Source organism: Cheilinus undulatus, linkage group 5, assembly GCF_018320785.1.
Source record: "Cheilinus undulatus linkage group 5, ASM1832078v1, whole genome shotgun sequence".
Taxonomy (NCBI): domain Eukaryota; kingdom Metazoa; phylum Chordata; class Actinopteri; order Labriformes; family Labridae; genus Cheilinus; species Cheilinus undulatus.
In genome coordinates, this window is record NC_054869.1 from 51,740,971 (window position 1) to 51,763,387 (window position 22,417).

Here is a 22,417-nt window from a genome sequence, read left to right on the forward strand (position 1 = left end):
ACAGCTGATTGAGATAAAAGGCATTAATGCTGATTAAAAGGCAGTGCTTTTATCAAAGCCAATTTCCTTTATTAAAAGAACTGCAATATAAGTTAAATATTTCTTTTTTTTTTTTTTTTTTGATAATGCTCAGCCCTACAGCAAAGAAAAGAAAGCAAATATACTAGGAGAAAATCAAATTTGAAATCATGTATTTTAAAGTCAAAAATGTCTTAAAAAGTGTTTTAAAATTTTAAATTTTGACTCTGATAGCTCAAACTGTGGTATTAAAAAGCCAAAATTAAGAGTTGAAAAATTCAAAGTTTGGGCTAGAATTCAAAATGATGAGTTAAAAAGTTAAAAATATGATTCAAATTCATAATTGGGAGTGTCTCAAAATATGATATAAAAGGTAAAAATTATTAATTTAGAATGTCAAAATATGAGAAAATAATAGAAATCATGTGTTTAAAAGTCAAAATATGGGATTAAAAACCCAAACTTAAGAGTTGAAAAGGTCAAAATATGACTTAAAATTTAAAATTGGGAATCTAAAAGAAAAAAATGTGACATATTAACTCCAAATACTGAGTTGAAAAGGTAAAAGCATGAAATGAAAAGTCAAAATCATAAGCTTGAGTTGTAATCTTGAGATGTTAAATTGAAAATATGAAATAAAAACTCAAATTAAATTTTTTCCCCCACATTTTTGACTTTTTATTTGATTTTTCTTACTCTTTACATTTTCAGATTTTTATGGCTTAACACAGATATTTTAGATAATTATTATTATACTGGGGGAACTCTGCAGACCTCATACTGGTGGGTCAGTAATAATACAAACATGATATGATCTTGCGGGCTGGATAAAATCGTTCCATGGGCTGGATTTGGACCCTGGGCCTTGAGTTTGACACCTGTGGTATACACTCTTCTTTAAGGTCTCCATCTACCCCACTCCTGCTTCCTTCCAGTATCATCGTAATGATTGGTTGGGTATTACTGTGTGGAGCCGCAGCAGAAATACAGGTCGTATATGATCTCCTAATCTGTCACAGTGACCATTTGAGCGGATATAAAGATCGTGTAATCTGACCTTGGCTTTAATCTGTCTGAGTCTTGGTCCTGACTTGGTCTTGGTTAAGGCCCTAATTAAAAAAAAAAAAAAAAAACACTCAGTAAGTGTCAAAATACAGACATTATTATTTATAACAATCATCACTAATGGAACAAGGCACCTTTTAGTGTTAAAACAACCTTCCCTGGTGTAGAAGATAAAGAGTTCAAATACTGAAGAATTACAACAAACATAGTGGTTATGTAAATGTTATTAACAATAAAAAAAAAAGCTGCATACTTTATACAACAACAAAGAAACTTTACAGGAGGCATGGAAAGTAGAAAAAAAGAGTATGATATGGTTGATGAACTCTGGTAAATATAAAATATTGAACTTAGAAACATGTGTTCATTGTTATTTTGGATTTAATTTTACATCCCTTAATGAATCACTCCAAAAACATCAATGATACAGAGACAGGCAGGCATGAGGCCGGAATATGAATGAAGGCAGATTCATGATCAAAGTGCTTGGTGACAGGATGGAGTTTAGATGAGCAAGGAAACAAAAGCTGATACTTCAGTTTACAGATATTTCTCGACAGGAGAATCACTCTGCAGGCAGGAAAGAACCTCACTGGTTGAGTTAAACGAAGGGGGCGTGGCCAAATATCACAAACTGTCTATTTCAATAGCAAAAGTAAAAAGGATGGAGCCTGAACTTTAAAAGCCTAATCATATATATCCTGGCTAGTTTTCTCGTCTTTTCTTATTCTAATTGAAACCGGATGGCAGAGCATGGCTGAAAGTAAAAATGATGCACTTTCTCCTCCTGGGCAATAACTTCCAGAACATTCTTAACTTAAAATAGAGCAGGTTTTGGTAACATTTTGATGTTTAACACCATATTTAGGCAGTTTGTCACTAAAAGGACAACATGCTCAGTTATATTTTTGACTCTCATCATAAACTGTGAACAGATTTTAACAGCTGATGGAGGTTTACCACAAAGTCTTGAATATTGAATTAAGCTGGTATCTATGATGCCATCTGTTTGGGGGTCTCTCAGAGAAAATAAAGCTGTAAAATGTCCTTTTACATGACACTTTTCATTGTGTTCTTAGTCCAAAACATATTTTCTGAACATGATGGCACCATTAGTTGAAGCATAAAGTCCCCCCCTTTTATGTATATTTTAATTTCCAACTGTTAAAACACTCTTAACGTGCAGTAAAATGTAAATAACTGCCATATATTAGAAGACACTTTGTGGGTCTTTTACGGTTAAAACGAGTCCAGAAACTCAGGAGTTAAGGGTCAAAAATGGAAATGATGAAGTTTATTAATAATCCTATGTCCAGCAGCAGCAACCAGACATATTAACAACCATGGAAGGTTTTTAATAAGGTTAAACTTTTCTTTATTCATTTTGATGTGAAATGTAGAGAGAGTAGTAGTCTGTAACTTTTCATAAACTTCCTGTGAAGTGAAACTGCAGCTGGACGGAGCTCGCCAATCGAGCAAAACACAGAAATAAATAACGATGCAGGCAAGTTTTCATCTGTTTAAAAGGTTTTAAATTTTCTGATACAGAATTATATTTGATTAACATTTGTCACACTGAATCAGGGAAGACAAAGGAAAAAAGGGCACGAATGAGCCATAGACAAGAGGAGAGAGAGGGGAACTTTATCTGCTCCTCTGATGTAGCTCAGTTATTGTTCATGTGAAAGAATAATTCTTCAACTATAAATCAATTTAACGCTCCTGGAAACCATGCCTTATAAACATTTTTATTTTTAGACCCACAGCATTTTGATAAAGGATTAAATGAAACGCAGGCAGAGGCCCACGCTCTACTCACTGTGAATGCAATGAACTAAAAACTGCCCATTCCTACAGGACGGTGGTCTTAACTCCAACACTGACTTGAGTTCATGTATGAGTGCAGACAGAAACAGACAGATTCATTGGCCGACCTTTTGGCTGTAATCTGGGCTCTAAACTATATCAATGATACAATTCAACATTAGATCTACCTTTGGGTTAAAATGTAAAATTAATGTAAATATCTTTTACTTTAAGCCTTTTCTATCCTGTGATGATCGAATTCATGCGAGCAAATGTCTGAATGCTACGCTAGCTTTGATCTGATGGTAGCTAAGGAGTAAATAAATACGCTTTTAAACATGAACTGTGACAAATTTCTCTGGATCATCAGATAATATCATTCTTGTGATCAGAGGAAAGGAATGCAATGAAATCGTTTGCAAAAATCTTCATTTACAGACAACAAACAATCAAAAATCTAACATAAATAACATGTGAAACTATCATTGCACCCTCCAACACAAACTGTAGCATCAGAGGAACAAGAATCGTTTCGTTTCTTGTTCGATTTGAGTATTTTTTCAGATAGTCAACTACTAAAATCTTCAAAATGCATGCTTCAAATTGCTCTGGCAGAGATCAACAATCCTTCTACATTTTAAACAATTTACCTGCTAAAAATCTGTGTGCTAATTTGCCGACCATGTTACCATAGAAACAGGGATCCCAGAAGGCTTCTTGGGTATTTTGCAGCATTAATGAGAGGGACCCAACTGCAGTCAAGATGGCCGACATGGGCGTCGCTATACATCCAATCCATGCAGGAAGTCCCAAGCACAAGTTTCTTCTTCGTGTTGGACTCAGCTGCCAGTGTTTGTCAGTCTTTTTCGCGCCTAAGCCTAGCCCTTGGTGCTGGACCTCAAATATATCACCTTCCCCACTGCCTTACCCTGAACCTAACCACTCGGGTTTTAATGCCTAAGCCTAACATTGGACGTACGGACTTCCAACATTAAAACAATGTTGGCTGAATTGCACGCTACATCAAATTCTTTTTTAACATTTTATTTTTCTACCCAGAAAGCCTCCGTGTTTGGCATTACTTTCCCTGGTCAAAAAAATATCCCATCATATCCACAGTCACCACCAGTTGAGTCAAAATCACTCATTTTTAGTGTTTTTTTTTTTTTTAGCTTAGTTGTTTGTTGTGTCTCCTATGAAGGCTGCAGACCCACACAGCTAATTAGATGCACTGAGGTAGAAGAGCACATAGCTGGTAGCCAAAGCTCGCACTGCAAAATAGTGCCAAACACAGAGGCTCTTGGGGCAAAAACTTACATCCTTTTCAAAATTTTTGATACAGTGTAAAATTAAACCAACATTCTTTTTTTTGCCCATTTTTTCCAACAACTCACTAAATTACACACAGAAACTGCACCCATCTGATGGGCTGTGTATCTTAGCTTCATCAAGCTCATCATGCTGAAATCTTTGGAGGCTAATGCCTCTACAAGTACCTAACATAACCCAACTTAAAAATATGAAATATTCCTTTAAATCAATTGATCAAATGCATATTTACATGGCTGCCCCTTCATTGCATGCTTTGTTCAACAAATAATGATGTTTTGAAGGACTACATCTGCAGCTTTAACAGCTTTGCTACTGATTGTTGTCTGTTGAATAAATGCAGAAATAGCCTATTTTTAGTGGATCTACATTTTGCATGTTCACACTCGTGCACACTCGATTATTTCTGCTTTTTATTTCACTGATAATCTGCACAGGGAGTGAATTTATTTAACAGCACAAGGAAAAAGTGTTTTGAGTGCCATTTGGTTCCTCTTATCTCAACAGTTGGTGGGGGGCAAGAGGTCTCGGGGCTGCAGCCGTACACTCACACATGCAAGGAGCAGACACAGCTGCACTGAGCCTGATTTAAACTCTGCACAGTTTCCTATTTTTCTTCTATTTTAGTGCAAACGTTAACCTTCCATGTTGAAGGACTTTGCACTTTGCTGATGCAGGTTTCAGGCTCTGGATTGAATATTTATTAACTTTGAGTTTCCTCGTCTAAATGCATGGTTGCACAGGACCACAAACAGGCCCAATTAAAGTGATGTGTAATGCATGTAAGATAGTGATATGCAAAAATGCAATTCAAAGCACTGCTGTACTTAATGGCTTAATATTAAATTGGGAGTGATGTCATTAGAATTTACATGGCATGCTTTTAGATTTCCCCCCATAGCTTTAACTCAACCTTTGACATTGTTTTCACTGTCTGCCATCATTTTATAGACAAATTGTACAGTCATATCCCCAAAGACAAATAAAGTTATGTGTAGTTGATTCCGTGTGAGGTCAGTTGTTTAAATAGCATGCATTGGTAACAGAAGGCTGGTGTAGGTCCATCCTTTGTCCTGGTGAGTCCAATATGGCTGCTGTAGTCTGAGTATCTTCTTTTGATTGAGGTGCCATACTGGCAGACCTACTGTACTGTGAGCTTAGCTTAAGATTGTCTGAACCTCACTGTTCAAGAAAGTTCACCTGATAGGTGAGCTGATGGCCATTGTCCCAGGCGTACAAAACCTTCTCCTTGGGATTGTAGTCAATCTGGGTGGTGAAGGAGTACTCATTGGTGAAGGGCAGGCGTGGGATGGCTTCAGTGTTGGTGTGGGTGTCGTAAGCATAGTTCACCTCACCCTCCTTTTGGTTGTACACATCAACAGCGTACAAGACACCACAGATGATGAAGCAGTTCCCGTAGGAGTTCCTCTTGAGACCTGTCCTCCAGGTTGTGTCCTTTTTCAGGGACAGGTCTCCAGGGTCCAGTTTACTGATGACTATCACCTCTTGCTGGTTGTAATCATAGTCGACAGAGGGGTAGATTACCCACAGGCCGCTTTCATCCACCGCAAAGTCAATGTCTGAGTGACCACGCCATTTCCAGGGGGTGGTATCCTCGTAAACGACGTCATGCAGCAGAGTCCAGGCGGCCACGTATCGCATCCTCAGATCATACTTGATGATGTTCTTGGTGAAGGCTCTGTTGTAGTAGAAGGCTCCGTTATAAACCACATGTCCTGTGCCGATCCAGTTGTAGGGCAGTTTGAAGAGGTTGCTCCATCGGCCTACAGGAAACAAGGATAATATCATGTTACTGACATTTGCAGTAAACAATATCCTGTTCTCACCGGCCAATGAGGATTTCTCCATGCACTTCTTCAGAACTGGCCTTTTACCCTTGGTACATAACTGTGTACTGTATGCTCTTACAGCATGCCTTTGTCCCCTTCAGTAAGTCTAGGGCTTCACTCCTCTTGTGTTTATGATTTACCTTCAATTTTCCTGTCACACACTTATCCCCCTCCACCTTTATGCAGTAGCAGACAAATTCCACTGCACAGTCTGCATAGTCTTTACAACTTTCCAGGATATTGATTAAAAAATTCCACTTTTTCCAAATCAAACAATCAGTTTTTTTCCTTATGATTCATTTGGCATTCATGCAACCTTCCTCCCCTCCAAAATAAAGCCTCAGTAGTTTAATAATAAAGTTTTGATGTGCACTCTTTTTATTTGAGAAGAGTATGACTGTATTTTTCTGTCTCCAGAATCAGACTACAGATTTGATCATAACTGGGTCTACAGCATAAATCTAGCATGTAAATGTGCCTTATATTGTTTTCCGTCTCAGGCCCAGTGCTCTGATGCTAATGAACAGGCACGGCCATCGCAGGGAGTGAATCAAATTCTGAAATGTGTGCACCAAGCTCTGCATGCTGCACATTAGAAAAAATGCAACACTCCCAGAAGAAGAGTTCCATGAGCTCTAAAAATTGCACAAACCTGATGCTGTATGGTCAGTGTATTTTCTGGCAGATTAATTTCCTGCTTAAAAATAGAATCAAAAATCGGGAGAAACTCTCGTTATTCAATTTTTTGTTGTTGTTGTTGTTGTTGTTGATTTTGACCAAAAATGGAAAACATAGAAAAACAAGCCCGATTTTCATTTTTTTCGTGTTTAACTTAAAATGAAATCTTGAAGTGAATCCATGTATCATTCGTTCATTTAATATTTGATTGATAATTGAATAACAAATAATGAAAAAATTGTTCATTTTCTTGTTTGCGTTCCTGAAATGAAATCAAATAAACAAGAAATGACTTTTTTACTTTTACTATTAATGTTGGGATCAGAGATTGTAAAATGAAAAAACAGGCGTAATTAGTTAGTATGATATCAATATTGATTTGCATAACATGGTGCAGGTGTTGTGCTCAGAAAAGCATCCTGAGAATAACATGCCCATCGCTGAGGAGTTTACACTTCCTGGAATGACACACAAATATGTATATGATGTACAAAGAAGGCAGTAAAACCGTACATTTACACCAAACAGAACTGGGATTGGGATTTTCTTAGGAAAAAAGATTCAATTCCATAATGGATGTTCCTTTGTATGATAGTGTTCTGACCTGTCATAAGGCTTGTACAAATAATAGCACTATTTCTACACTGAACACAAAAGGGGGCCTCTAATAGAGGCTTGCTTTTATTGTCTGAATGGGCAGCACCGCCAGGCTAGTAAAAAGGAGCAGGTCTGATATGAGGATGGACTTTTATTTGAAGTATATTTTATTGTATTTGGGTATTTCGTATCTCTCCATTATCATGAGTTGGATACTTCCAGCAGAGTGTGTGCTTTGCTGCTATTGTGGCCTTCAAAGAGCCAATGACAATGTTTTCACAGAGCCAGACTGTGTACACACCGGCTTCATGTGAGAGTGACACAGTTTTTTCAGCAGTTCACTCCTGAGCAAACACGTTGTGTACTGTAGGTGTCACTTTCTAATCACATCCTATCTGCTATCCTAACCTCCAACCTCAGGAAGTGCCATTTAGAGAATGAAAATAAAAGGAAAGCCCGGTGAAGGACAAAAACAACGGGCTGTAGGACACCCCCTCTCCACCCCCGTCCCCAAGTCCAGCCCACACTCTTAATCCCTCTCTGCTGTGCCCAGTTCAAAGGAAAGGCCAGAGCACATGTCAGGGCACAGCGGGCACCGCTGCAACTCCAAATAGCTAGTCATCCGCACACAGCTGTGAGCTCACCACACCGCAGGATGCCTCACATGTAAGTGCATTTAGAAAGGCGATTGTCCAAACACATCTAGATCAACAAGCCCGGTCCTGTGAGGGGAGATCATCTTAGCTCTCTTAGAGAGTGTAATCCTATTCCTCAGTTGATCTGGATGAGGAAGGAGTTGATTTTCCCACCCACTGGAGCCGTGAAACAACCAAAACCTACATTCCTCAGATCTCATCAGTCTCACGGAGCTCATGGGATAATCAACATGAATCAATGTCAGTGATGTTATAAGAGAAAACACCCAGCTTTATCACTAAGTCAGGGTGATAACAGAGCTGGACCAGTGAGGTGCATGACTCAAGAGTTCAAATGTGGAAGAGAGCAACAGGTTAAAGAGAGGATATGTGCTTCAGTGCTAACACAAAAGTCTGATCATCAGTGGCCTTTTCTCCTGGAAATTAAGGGACACCAGGCTTCATACTGATGTTGTCATGTTAATAAAACATTTTGAATTTAGGCAGTCCTGTTTTATTGCTGCACTAAGTCCGTTATATTCTGACGCGTTTTTGGTTCTTTAATCCAACATCATGCACACAAACCTTACACATCAAGTTGGATGCTTGTTTCCCAGGGGATTTTAGGAGACTATGGTTGGAGGATTTGGAACTTTGGAAAGAGAAAAATAAGTAAATTTTAAACTCAAGCTGCTTTCACATTAGGCCCAGTTGTTACGAAACCGCAGCGCGGCGTGATTCCTCTGCCTCCCCCCGCTGGCTTGCTTTCACACTAGCAACATCGATCCGTGCCCTGGCCCACTTGCGTACGTACTCAGTCTGAAACAGCAGGTGGCGGTATGCAGATAGCTGGTTTACAAACCTGCCAAGGAGGAGAAAGAAGAAGAAGCTACCATAGCAACCACTCGGGCCATGACCTGAGCGAAGATTGTTTTTGTTTTAACCTGGCCAAAAAAGTTCATCCTGCAGCCATGGATGATTTAAAATCACTTATTAAGACGCCAGCAACGTCGCTGCATGCATCTGCACATCTACATGCAGCTTAGAGGATTAAATGAGCTCGCGCTGCACAGATACAGCGGTTTTTGAGGAGGCTGTTATTGTCTTTGCATCTCATGTCACTGACTACAACTCGTGTTCTTCCTTAGGGTGAGTCAAAACAGACCGTTTATTGACAGGATTCTGATGATTTCAGCCTTTCATTGAGGAGAAATGTGAACAAACTACCACAGCCTGAAAAGAAATTTAGTTTTTACAATGATGCCATAAAGCTGATATGGCGCTCTGTCCCGGGCGCGGTTGCATTCACATCTCATCCGAACCGTGCCAGAGTCCACTTGAATCGCACCTGAGACCACTTCCTCTGGTGCAGGGCATGGTTCATTTGCATTTACACTAACCAAAATAAACTGGACTTCATGCTCAAGTGCACTGGGATCAGGGACCAAGCCCCTAGTATGAAAGCAACCTTAGATGCATCAATCTTGTGCACTTGGAGAGCAAAATTACAAAGCAAAATCTATGAAAAATTCTGCTCTCTTTTAAACGAATATGTGCTCTTGTTTTATTTAAATCAGAGGTTTATCTATTCCTGATCTGACGTCCTATTAAAGACATTCGATGATACGGATTCTGTTTTTTCGTATTAAACTTTTATTGTCAAAAGATGGTTTCCCTCTTTTATACGGATGTTTGGTTTTGAAATAAAATATTGACTCTCTATCATTTTTTAATTAAATACTAGAGAAATATTCCCCACATAACCAGCTCTCATTTAGTCTCAAACTGATCTTTGCCAGGAAAATGTGTCACACCCATCATTTCCTGTATTATTCCAACATCTGATGCAACAAAAGAATGTACTAAATTATCTCTGGAATATTCTTTGATTTAATTTTGTTTTTACTCACATTCTAGAGAGAAATAAATCAAATAAATGGTCATTATTGTCACTCTTTGCGTCCCTCCTTATTAGAGAAAGAGATTTTCATCATGTTTTGTTTATACTGATCTATATTTCCTGATTGAAGCTAAACCTATTTTCAAAATTATGTTTCATAAAGATGTCTCTGAAGAGAGACATGAAACAAGGACAGAAAGGGGTGGGGTGGGGGGTGGGGGGGGCATGCACGATACGGCAGAGACCGGGATTCAGTCCAGTTCCCAGTGAATCGAGGACCACAGCCTCTGTATATGGGCACCTACTCTACCAACTGAGCTAAACTGGGACCCACTAAGGCTTAATCTTTGTAATGAAGTTTTGCTATTTAGAACTGCAGTATTACTGAAATATTAATTACAGTATATATCAATGCACTACCTAACCCATGTGCACAGGAGACAGCATGTGCATACACACTTGTAGAGGGGAAATGAGGATACCACATGGACACTGGAGAGCAACAAGTACAGGAAAAGTGTTTACCTGAAATGTCTTAAAGGGCGGTGTATGTTTGTAGCTCGCAGAGCACAGCATTTGTTCATGCTGTGCTCTCAGGGGCAATAAAAAAGAAAAACACAGGTAAGGCCCACCTTGCTTGAAGTTATCGAGGTTTCGGAACTCCACTAAGTTGTTGCCGTAGTAGTAGTTGGTGACGTAGATCTTGGAGTCTTTGGCCAAAGGATCCTTCATCCAGGCTCCTTCGTTGCGTCCATAACTGTGCTGCTTCTCTGGCTGCTCGATGGATGCCAGGGTCCCCTCACAGTTAAGGATCTTCCCTGGAAGACACAAGACAAAAGTTTACTGTTAATGCCTGAGAGAGACTCACATCATCATCAGCTCAAATTGCTTTATTGGCAGAGTCTATGAGCCTTTCTGCTGCTAACTATGCTTCTGATACGGAGACCATGTATCCAAATACCATCCATCCATCCATTTTCTATACTGCTTATCCTGTTCGGTGTCGGGGGGGGGGGGGGGGGCTTAAGCCTATCCCAGCTGTCATTGGGCAAGAGGCAGGGTACACCCTGGACTGGTCACCAGCCAATCACAGGGCTGACATATAGAGACAGACTACCAGGCATGCTCACACTCACACCTATGGTCAATCTAGAATTACCAATCAACCTAATGAGCATGTTTTTGGTGGTGGGAGGAAGCTGGAGGACCCGGAGAGAACCTCACTGCTTGCTAGCGGCACACCTTGGTAATGGCTATATCACAAGTTTTGTTGCTCTGATTGGCCCGTAAAGATGACAGACAGAACATTCATCCAATCACTGTGCAATATGTAATAAATCTTCATAACTCTAAAACTAGAAATTATTGTGACATTAAACTAACATCACACATTAATCTTGTCCTCAACTTTATACTACATCCATGGAGAAAGGCACTTCCTCATCCATATGTTTGCCAATATGCAGACACATTTATGTTAAAGTATAACATACCTGCTCTGTGCAGAGACGGCCGACTGTTGTTGTTGGAGTTGTCGAGCATCAGCACGATGGTTGGAGCCGGTCTCTCGGGTGCCGCTGTGCTTTGTGTGGTGATAGTTGCAGGAGCAGTGGTGGTGGTGGTTGTGGTGGTGGTAGTGGTGGTCGTGGTGGTGGGGGGAACTTCAGTGGTGATGACAGGCTCAGCCACAGTGGCATCCAGGGCCTCCAGGACCATTTCAGCTCCTCCATCCTCCGCCTGCTTCTCTGTGACGTGATGGAGAGTGTACGTTTTTGCAGGCTGGTCTGGGGGGAGACAAGAGATAAGGAAAACATATAAATCTACTGAGATGGTTTTATTTAAAGCACAGCAGATGGGAGAGAAAGGCCAGACAGTGATGGGTGGAGAGTAAATTTCATCCTTTTCTTATGATGTCCCGTCATAATGAGCATCTAGGGGAAATCGATTATAGAAGTATGCCAACTCAGCAATAAGCCTCCTTTCAGCTAGTCACTGCTGGACCTAGATACAGCCGACATTGCAAACAAGTTAGCAAGCAGCATGTCTTTACTTTTGGCATAAATTCTTTGCAGTTTGTCCCTCCTAGCTGCTCATGGACTTGCAGGTAAAAGCAACACGTAGAGACTTGGGGGCGTGCACACAACTCCTCATCTTGTTTGCATCTGATTAAGGTGTGAACGTGCAAGATCAAACCATGTTTCAGTTGTAGGTCCGTTAGTCTGACTCTGCAAAATAAAATTAATACATTTTAAGTTAGCCTAGCACATCTATGTCTGTTTAAAAGCACAGATTTAGTTGCATCAATGCAATAAATCAAGTTTTTCTAACTGTATATAAATGTACTGCCATTCATTCATAATCAATCATCCACGTTGGTTTGCTTCTTGTTTTCTGGTTTCATGCTTCAGTAGTGTGTTTCAAACAGACTGCAGGCTCGCTCAAACACAGGAGTCTGTTCTCCTTCTGGTCCTCATACTCCGACGTCCTGTGCTGCCAGACAGATGTGGAGATATTACATCAGCGGTTCAAAGCTCTGCATCTTCCTGCCACACAGATTCTCAGCATATGGACCAGATGAGGGCTGGACAAGCAAAATAACCACGTTTTTTAACAGCATGGTATTTAAAGCACTTAGGTTATTTAAGCAGGTTGAGAGTTAGAATGAAAGTCTATCATAAATGTTCAATCAGTGAAAATGATATTTCTGGTTGAGAGTGCTAATGTTTCCAACTGCAGTGAAGATAAAAGAGGAAACCAGCTAATTGTTGAAGGACATCTTTGTTTGGAAAAGCAGCTGCAGAGCACATTGGGCTGATTTTGTTTCTATACTCTGATACTGATAAAGTTTCTAAGGACATGTTTGTTCAGGAAAGCAGCTGGAAGGCACATTGTTCCAATTTAGCTGCAAAACTTTAATACGGATCAAAGTCCCGGCTAAATCATGCTGATATTAAAATGAGAATTAAAGTAGTTCTTAAGGGACAGGCAGGCTCCACTTTTGTGTGCTATAGTCCTTACGTCAACAGTGGATGTAGTCTGAGACCAAATAATAAAGCATCAGCGGACGGATGCTTTTCTGGCATACAGGGCAGCCTTAAGAAGCTTTTATGTTGTTTTTTATTTCCATTGGCAAGTCACAAAACAGGGCTGCATGGTGGAGCAGGGGTTAGCGCTGTTGCCTCACAGCAAGAAGGTTCCTGGTTCCCTTCCCGGTCAGGGCCTTTCTGTGTGGAGTTTGCATGTTCTCCCCGTGCATGCATGGGTTCTCTCCAGGTCCTTTGGCTTCCTCCCACCCCCAAAGACATGCTGGGTAGGTTAATTGGTGTGAATATAAGCATGCCTAGCTGTCTCTATCGCCCACTGACAGCTGGGATAGGCTGCAGCCCCCCCACGACCCCCAAGGGGATAAGTTATATAGAAAATGGATGGATGGAAATCACAAAACATTTTTTCTACTGGAATGCCACCATTCGAGATTCATGGTCACATTTTTCCAAAGTGTGCACAGGTCTTCTTCTCTTCCCTCTCACATGAGCATCAGGTATCCGTGCCTTGTGCAGCACTGGATGCTCGCTGTCCACTCCTGTGTCTGTTCAATATTTTATACTCGGCCCAGTTCTCATCAGTTTCAGGGGGCTTCAGGGGAGTGTGGTGCTTTGTATTGATGAGCCTTTGACAGCTGAAAATTTTGCCTCATGCCTTTTTAAGTCTTAGTGTGTGTTTGGTGCGTGCTGATGATCCGATCTGGTGATATGAAGGCATCTGGCCATGCAAACTCTACCCGCTTTTTACAGCGTACAAGCCATCGGGGCCAAAAAAATCTGTCTTCCCCTGATGTTGCTAGTTTGAACTGTATTAAATCCACAGTCAATCTGGTTCTGACCTGGGGTTTTAGTTTTACAAGCTGTTCCATAGGCTTTTTCCCATGCTCAACCTCTTTGGGGCTTCAGTGACTCACTGTTGTTTCTTTTTTATTTGCCAGGCATAATAACTGTGACTGTAGCTCTTTTGCTATCCAGCTGCAGGTAGAGTCTTGTTTTTGTGTAAATAATGTTGGAGAGGGTGAAAATAGGGTGTATCCCTTCCTTTGTCTATGACGTGAAATGCAGACAGAAAAGTCATATCAAATCCTGAAGCAAAGAAATTCTGAAAACTCATTTGGCTACCTACAAAACATCTCCTGCAAACCAACTGTGGGTCCTGACCCAGACTTTGAGTGCCTTAGAGGACACTTTCTAAAAAGCTTCATGCCTCTGCACCAGCAACAGCTGAGGCCAGGAGGCATTATGCTATCATACTGTCCATCTGGGCATCTCTTGTGAAAGAAATATCTTAAGAAGTTTGCACAAATGTCCTCTGATTAGATGTCAGAGATCGTATACCAAAGTTTTCAATCTGCTCTATGCTTTTTCCTTATTTATAATATATATTTCTACAAATCACACTACCACATAAACCACCCAGGCCTTGCAAGGCAGACAGATTGGTGGCACTGTGCAAGTCTGAGAACAGACCTGATCAATCAACATCATTTGAGTAAAAGGCGGTAGCAGCTGGTGGGGTTTAGTTGTGCTGTAAGCCGGTACACAATGCTGCTGCTGGTGCAGTTAGCTATGGTGTAGCAACAGCAGAGTTTTATTAGAACTGGAAATTTATTTATGAAAGGAAAAGCAAAAAGAATCAGGCTGAAACCTTTGCTTGGCAGAAAAGATGTTGTTGCTTTTCCTCCAGCTGGCTGTGGCAGAGTTTGATTCACCATCTGGCTCCAGTAATAGTTCACAACCACAACAGCTTCTGTGAAAGTTTACTCTGGAGCTGCCCATACGTCATATGCTTCATCACTCTGATTAGCCCGTAGTAAAATAGACTGGCAGAACATTTGTCCAATCACCTTCTGAGATTATGTTAACCTCCGAAGACCCTGCATGCACATAAGAGGACGTTACATCCTGGCCTTCTGACAACATAATCGTAATTTCTGCTATAACAATTTCTAGAAAATCATCCATACTGTCCATCGAAGTTTAAGTTATTCATTTGAAATACTGGGCGAATTTGCAATCAAATTTTGAGGAATTTTCACTGATAATTTTGGGAATACATCTTGGAAATTTTCCAGAATTTTCGTGGAAAATTTTGAGGATTTTTTAAAAATATTTTGAGAGCATGTTTGGAAGTGTTTTTGGGTTCAAATTTTTTAATATTTGCATTAAAAAATTTGGATTTGTTTTTGGATGTTTGGAGGATTGTTTTGTGAATTTTCAGTCATTTTGTGTTAATTTAGGCAATTAAATTTGAAACTTTATTTGACTCATTTGGGGAAAATTTGCTCCAAATTTGTTAGGCATGCTCATGGAAACTTTGGACATTTATTTTGTAATTTTGGGAAGTTGACTGGTAATTGGGAAGCGGGGTCTCCTATGGAATTTTCAGGGAATTTGTTGGCATATTTGGGGAAATTTTCTATCATTTTTTTTCATGAGATTTTGGGAAAATAATTTGTACATTTTGGTGAATTTGCTCTGAGAATTTTTCAGGAATATAAATAGAATTTTGGGGGAAATGTTCATTAAAATTTAGACTCTATGATAAAGTTCCTTTGAAACATTTCAGGATTATTTTAAGAAATTAAGGAGCGTTTTTATGAAATAAAAATTGGAACTTTTAGCAGATAATTTGGTTAGTTTCTCTGAAATTTTAGGGAATTTTTGTTGATAGTGGACTTCAGTTTTTGTTCATAATTAATTCCTGTTCATATTCAAGGCTGAGTTTTGAAACTTATGAGGTCCAAATTATTACAAATAAGTGGGAGTAAAAAAAATGAATTCCAACAAAAGCTCAGTTCTCAGAAGGTTAAAGGTTCTCAAACACTTTAAATGGCTGCTTGCTCAGTGATATGTGATGTTAGACACACTATCTTCTATGTCAGGTTTTGTTTTTGGCCCATCACTGTTCTTTCAGGCAAAAGGGTACCTGTCAGAGCCACGGCAGTACTTCTAGTTCTCCAGTGGCACGTCCCTTAGGTCAGGGGTTCTCAACCTTTTCAGCCCACGACCCCCAAAATAAAGGTACCAGAGACTGGGGACCCCCACTGTACCTGAAGGTGGTTCAACACAACCATGCACATTCAGGAATAGTCATGTGGAGACAAGGCCATCCATAAGGGGGGACCTTTCTGGGGCCAGGCCAAACCGGGGGCCCAAAGAGGTCAGCAAAAATCAGGGTCCACTGTTTTAATCATAACCACTCTTATCAAAGCAATAAATCTATTTTTTATTCAGTAGTGTATACAGCCTTCTGGAAAATGTAAATCCCCTTTCTTAAAACCAGATTAAAAATAGGTTAAAAATAGAAAAAACGGGTATAAAATGGCAAATATTGATGGAAAATGTGATAAAATCGGATTTTAAAGTAGCAGAAACGGGTTGAAATCTGCAAAAATTAGATACATTGGCAATAAAGGGTTGAATTGGCAATACAAGCATAATTTTGGCTTAAAGGTGGCAGAGATTGACTGAAAAGGTGGTGAAATGGTATTACAGAATAGGAAAAAATGGTTTAAACTGGCAAAAATGGGCATTAAAAAGGGGTGAAAATGGCTTATCTGTGGAAATAATGGGTCAACGAAGGCAACGTTAGGCAGAAAGTGGCACAAACGGCTTTAGAAGAACCGAAAAACGGCAGAAAAGTGGTGGATAAGATTTAAAAGTTGCAAAAATAGCATGAACATGGAAAATGTGGTGAAATTGCACTTTAAAGTGCTGAAATAGATTTAAAGTAGGGCTGGGCAATTAATCGCAAATTAGATTAAATTGCAATATGGCCTGCTGCAATTTTCAAATTGCAGAAGTTGCAATATTTCTTTAACTTGAAATGTGCCAAAATACCAGTTAAATAAATCAATTTTTTGCACATTATACAAACATTCAAGTGTCAGTTTTTCTAATGGTTTACAAAAATCCTCCTTTTTGTGTTTTATGTATATTTTTCTTAATGGAAATGAGTGACATAAAGATAATGCCCTTAAACAGAGCAAATGACATCACATTGGAATATGAGCCAAAAAAATTAGCTCATTCTATCTAAAACTTATGAAGCCTAGCATTTCTTCACTAAAGTCATACTCCAGCTGCAATCAGATGATAGCCAGCCTCACCTCCCCCACCCCAGCCACCTCCTTTATAGCTTAAAGTGTGTTGCACCCCCATATTCAGATTCATGCTATATGGATTAATGGTGTCGGAAGTAATTTCATTGTTTTAATACACATGGTCTTATTTATGGAATTACTTATTGCTTGAACTTGTCAAAAAATACAGAAGATTAACCAAAGAATAATCCCATATTAATCCCATATTCAATTGCAATATTTGGGAAAAAAAACGCAATTAATTTATTTTTGTAAATCATTCAGCCCTTGTTTAAAGTTGCAAAAATGTCTTGAAATGGCAAAAAATGGTTGGAAAAAGTGATGCAAACATGTTAAAATGAGGCAAAAATTGGCAAAAAAGAGGCAGAAAATGCATTCAAATTGCTAAACTTGGCAAATAACAGTGGCAAAATATTGTGGGAAAGTGTTTTAAAAGTGGCACAAATAAAAACTTTCAACTTTCACTTTCACCTCAAAAATGAGGGAACTGTTAGCCAGGATGCTAACGCCAATGCTACAGCAATACTCTTACCACTTGACCATGTTCTTTTTCTACACTTAACTATTTTATAAACATATTTTTGTAAAAATGAGCAAAATATACAATTTGAAATCATTTTAAAATATATATATATTTTTAAAGGCATTTGTGGACCCCCTCTCAGTGTCTTGCAACCCCCAGGGTCCCGACCCCCATGTTGAGAACCACTGCCTTAGGTGACACTTAAAGCAGTTTCTTCCTCTTGAATCTCAGAGGGCTTGCTAACGTTTTCTCAACCAAAAGGACAGAGCTGTGGTTAAACTGAGCAGCTTCCTGTTTAATCTGTCACTGTAGCTACATTTGAAGAAAGGCTCAGGAGCTGAACCATCCCTCAGTGGATGAATGAAGGTTCCAGCATCCTTTTCTTTGCCTGTGATTATGGAAATGCAGCTGACTGGATTCGTTTATTTGACAAGGGTGGCCGGGCTCACCAAAGGTCACATACGTTGCAGAACACACGGTCTGACAGCATTGTGCGTGTGCCCTGTGCAAACGCAGCATACCTATTCACTCAACTAGACTTAAAGAGGATTGGAAGGAGTCAGGAAATGTTTTCTCTGCATTGGTGAGGGTCCCCATGCATTGTTGTGAGGAGTGAAGCTGAGGCATGTCATGGACATGGCAGCGCTGCACCAGGACAGCATTCCATCAGCTCCATGTATTTTGTCATAAAAGATTTGGATTTCCTGCGTGCTGAATGAGCAGCAGCTCAATCCTGCACTGACTAGACCAGCTGTGTCTAAAACAACACTGGAATAAATCTTGTATTGAGAGGATCTTGTGTGCCCCACATTGACTGATTCTCTTTCTATGGCTTTGCGCTCCAGTGTTAAGTTTGCAGCCTTATCTCACACTTGTGTGAAACAACACTGTCCCGTAAAGCCCTCCTGGAAGCTAAACCCAGCTAAAAGAGCTTTAACTGTGGCTGTACAACTCTTTAACAGCTGATCCAGTTAAGTGCCATGTGGGCTTGGATTGCTGAAAAACTAATTTGGATCATTTTCAACACCCACGGTGGATCACGCACAGATGATCGCACACAGATGGAGCTCACCCTCAGCTAAAGTTCACAGGAACGGTGACTTCCTATGAGCGCCGTGCAGACGCTGGAAGAGTGTCCCTGCTAAGCTCTCACCTCCTCTGTGCTCGTCTTCATCGGTCTTCGCCGCCTTGTAGTACGTGATGCCCCTCACTACGCCAGGCTGGTGGCCAACCACCTTGGCTTTGGCCGTAGGGTCAGGCTTGATTGGTTTCCCAGGTTTAACGGCCTCTTTCTTGGGCTTTACGGTCTTTTCTTTGGGCGGCTTGGGTGGGGGTTTGGCTGCAGGGTTCTTTTTGTTGGGTATTTTTACAGCCTCCTTGGTTTTCTCATCATTAGTGTCCTGTAAACAAAGACATTTAGGTAAGTTCAAGACATATTACACTAGCCGAGTGGTTTTATAAGTTGATCATGTTGTTTCTGAGAGATTAGGTTTTCTACCATCCAGGTTAGTCACACAAGTTCCCCTTAGATCCTGATTCTCTGTGTTCATGAAGGAGAATTAGTAAAACAAAACAAAGGGGCTCTTTGTTCACACTTTTGCTTTTAATGCATAATAAGATCAAGCTGTTATGGGCTTACTTTCTTTAAAAACCATAAAAATCCCAAACTGTAAAGCCGGTGTGTTCAGACGTTTTTAGTTTAAAACCCAAATGAGAAGATTTTTTCTCTCCCTGGGACCCAAACTTTCAAAAATACATCCTGTACTATCAGGACATCTACATATTAAAGCAAAACAACCTCCTATGACTGCTGAGTTGTTCTTTATTCTTTACCTTATTTAATTTAAAACCTTATTTATTTAATAAAAACAGTCTTTTCATTGCAGGCATATGGAAGCCTATCTCTGCCACTTAAAAAAGAAAAATGTGGAAGTAAGGAAATAAAAAACGAAATCCAAAGTCATAATTATAAGATTAAAATTTTAATTATGAGATAAAAAAAAATCATAATCAAAAGATACAAAGTCGAAATAATGAGGTAAAAAGTCATTTAGTCAATTATAATTTTTTATGTCATAATTTTGACTTTTTAAATCATAATCTTGACTTTGTATCTCATTATTATTATTACTTTTTTCATCTAATTCTAACTTTTTATACCACAATTATGACTTTTTATCCCATAATTCTGACTTTTTTGTCATAATTTTGACTTTTTATCTCATAATTATGACTTTTTATATCACAATTCTGACATTATCATAATTTTGACTTTTTAACTCATAATTCTGACTTTTATTACACAATTCAGACTTTTATATCATAATTCTGTCTTTTTATTTTATAATTCTGACTTTTCATCTCATAATTCTGAATTTAATATCATACTTCTGACCTTTTAACTTACAATTATAACTTTATCTCATAATTTTGAGTGTCTAGAAACTTAAAAATGTTTAAAATCATTCATTTACAGCAGTGTAAAGAAACATTTACATGAAACAGCGGTTACATTTTTAAGACTATATCATCTTAAATATGTAAAGATTTGGTTCACGTAGTTTAAGCATTTACAACTTTTAAAGTGAAAAAACAAACAAACAATTTTTTCTTGTTTAGTCCTGAACTTTTGAACTTGAGAAATTTAATGTTTGTCCTTGAAAATTAACAGATATTCTTAATATTATTTTTGTCTTGAGTGGCCTTAATATGCTGTCGTAATAGTTCATTTATAAATAGATCTTTAGTCAAGTGTATGTTTTTAAATTATTAAAATTGTTATTTGGAACATAATGTACTAGTGCCAACCTGAAAGAATGAAGCAATTTTTTTTTTTTTTTTTTTTTTTTTTGCAAAAAGTCACAATTACAAATAAATAAATCAATCAATCAATAAATAAAATATAGAGTTGTATATTTACCAGAAGGAAAACTCAGAATTTCTTAATTCTTAATTTTCATTTTAGAAATCCAAAAATGTCAAGTTTTTAAAATTGTTCATTTATGAAAGTGAAAATTAAAAAATATATAAAAAAATAAAAAATTACAAGAATCCAACCAGAAAACAGTGGTTGGATATTGGAGAATATATAATCTCAAAAATCTTAAAAAATTAAAATGAAAGAAAATAAAAAATAAAAAATTGTATATTCACAACTTTTTTTAACCTGAGAATTTTAAGGGTTTTTGTTTTGAAAATCAAAAGATCTTCTTTATTTTTTTTCTTCTTGAGTAACCCAAATATACCGTCATAATAATGGATTGATGTCATTACGGAAGAGTATGAGGGCCAAAAAAAAAAAAAAAAAAAAAAAAAAATTGAGGCGATTTTTTTCACTTGTGGGAAAAAAGTCAGAATTCGGACTTTTTTCTCACAAGTGAAAAAAAATTTAATCTCAAAAATGTTTTATTTCAATTGCCTTAATACTCTTCCATACTGTCATAGATGTTTAGTCAAGAACATGTTGCCTATGTTGGGATTTTGTCAATGAAAACTAATAAAATTTATGTTTAATTTTTCAAAGTGGGTTAGCTTTTCTTTTTTTTTTTTTTTTAATTTTTATTGAGGTTATCTCAATGTGACAAACAAGGTATTAATTGAATAATGAACAAGGGTTAGTTTGTCTTTGCTATGAGTGTGTGGGGTTGGGTGTGTGGGGAGGAAAAAAGGTTGGGAACCAATCAACCAATCTTCTCTGGTGCTTCTATACAGAAATATCAGTGAGGAAAATACTGCGATCTGAGAGTAGGAAACATCTGCTAAATACCACAGCGCGAAGCTCTACATGCTACAGAGGGCATTGCTTCTAACCTGAGCTTTGCTCTCGGCTGAGTCTTTCTGCAGCAGCTGCAGGCTGAGGCTGGAGATCTCCTTCTTGATGCTCATCATGACGTTGGAGTAGTTCTCGTATCTCTTAAACTGGTTGGTCAGGCTCATCATGCTGTCCCGGACAAATTCGTTCTCCCGTGTGAGGTTGGTCTTAATTGTCTGCAAGATAACATCATGTCATAGTCGTTATCACGCTCCATCAAAAGCTGGAATGCTAATTAGAACAACCAGAACCAATCCTCTGATTACAGAGAAACGCTGTCTCCTACCTCCTCCAGCGTGTTCATCTGAGACACCACCTTGTTGATGTAGGAGTGGACCTTCATTAGATCCATGCTGTAAAGTGTTCCCTCCAGGAGGTCCACCATAGATTGGAGCTGATCATAAAAACAATAAAAGGAGAAGAATCTGTGTTATTGACAGTTTTATGTGCCTCTGTTGGCTGCAGTAATAAACTTAAGTGCCCTTTGAAAAATTAGCTGACATTTCCAATATTGACATCTGAAGAAGCTTGAGTGCTTTGGCTCTGGGTCTTAATACATCGATGGGTTTCCTTTTCTGTAAAATCATTTCCCTCAAAGAATTATTGGGTTAATCCATAGTTTAAAGTGGAGTCAGATCACACATCTGCCTTTTGTTTCACATGGAGCATAGCGTGCTTCTCGTGTCTGTAAGAAATGAAAGTGAGCTTTAAGTCTGTGCAAAGATGTGCTGACGTGTCAGACGTCAGTGACATGGAGGTTCAGTTCATGGAGAGGTGGAGAAGGATGGTTAAAACTGCCCAGACCATCTGATTAACAAATCTGCTGCATATCCTATGTCACTGATCATCAACTGGCGGCCCAGGGGCCACATCAGGCCCCCCAAAGCTTTCTGTCCGGCCCCCGAAAGATCATTAAATTCAGAAAAGGAGGAAAAGAACATGTTGTGGTTTTAAGAGTATCCTTCGGCTTTAAATGTCTGCAGCTGTTAAATCCTTCCCACAAACAATTAACATTGAAATAGTTTGAGAATGACTAAACATTTGATCTGTTTTAC

At 38.8% G+C, this 22,417-nt stretch overlaps 1 protein-coding gene across 1 annotated transcript in view; it reads right to left on the reverse strand.

The window, feature by feature from the left end:
• Positions 1-781: 781 nt before the first annotated feature.
• Positions 782-22,417, reverse strand: part of olfml2a (olfactomedin-like 2A) — a 58,640-nt gene continuing 37,004 nt past the window's right edge. The window contains exons 3-8 of the mRNA XM_041787608.1: positions 21,649-21,756; positions 21,362-21,538; positions 18,705-18,951; positions 11,372-11,662; positions 10,511-10,696; positions 782-6,002 (exon numbers count right to left, since the gene is read on the reverse strand). Of these exons, the coding sequence (XP_041643542.1) occupies positions 5,398-6,002; positions 10,511-10,696; positions 11,372-11,662; positions 18,705-18,951; positions 21,362-21,538; positions 21,649-21,756 (1,614 nt within the window). The 3' untranslated portion in view covers positions 782-5,397. The remainder of the gene's footprint in view (positions 6,003-10,510; positions 10,697-11,371; positions 11,663-18,704; positions 18,952-21,361; positions 21,539-21,648; positions 21,757-22,417) is intronic.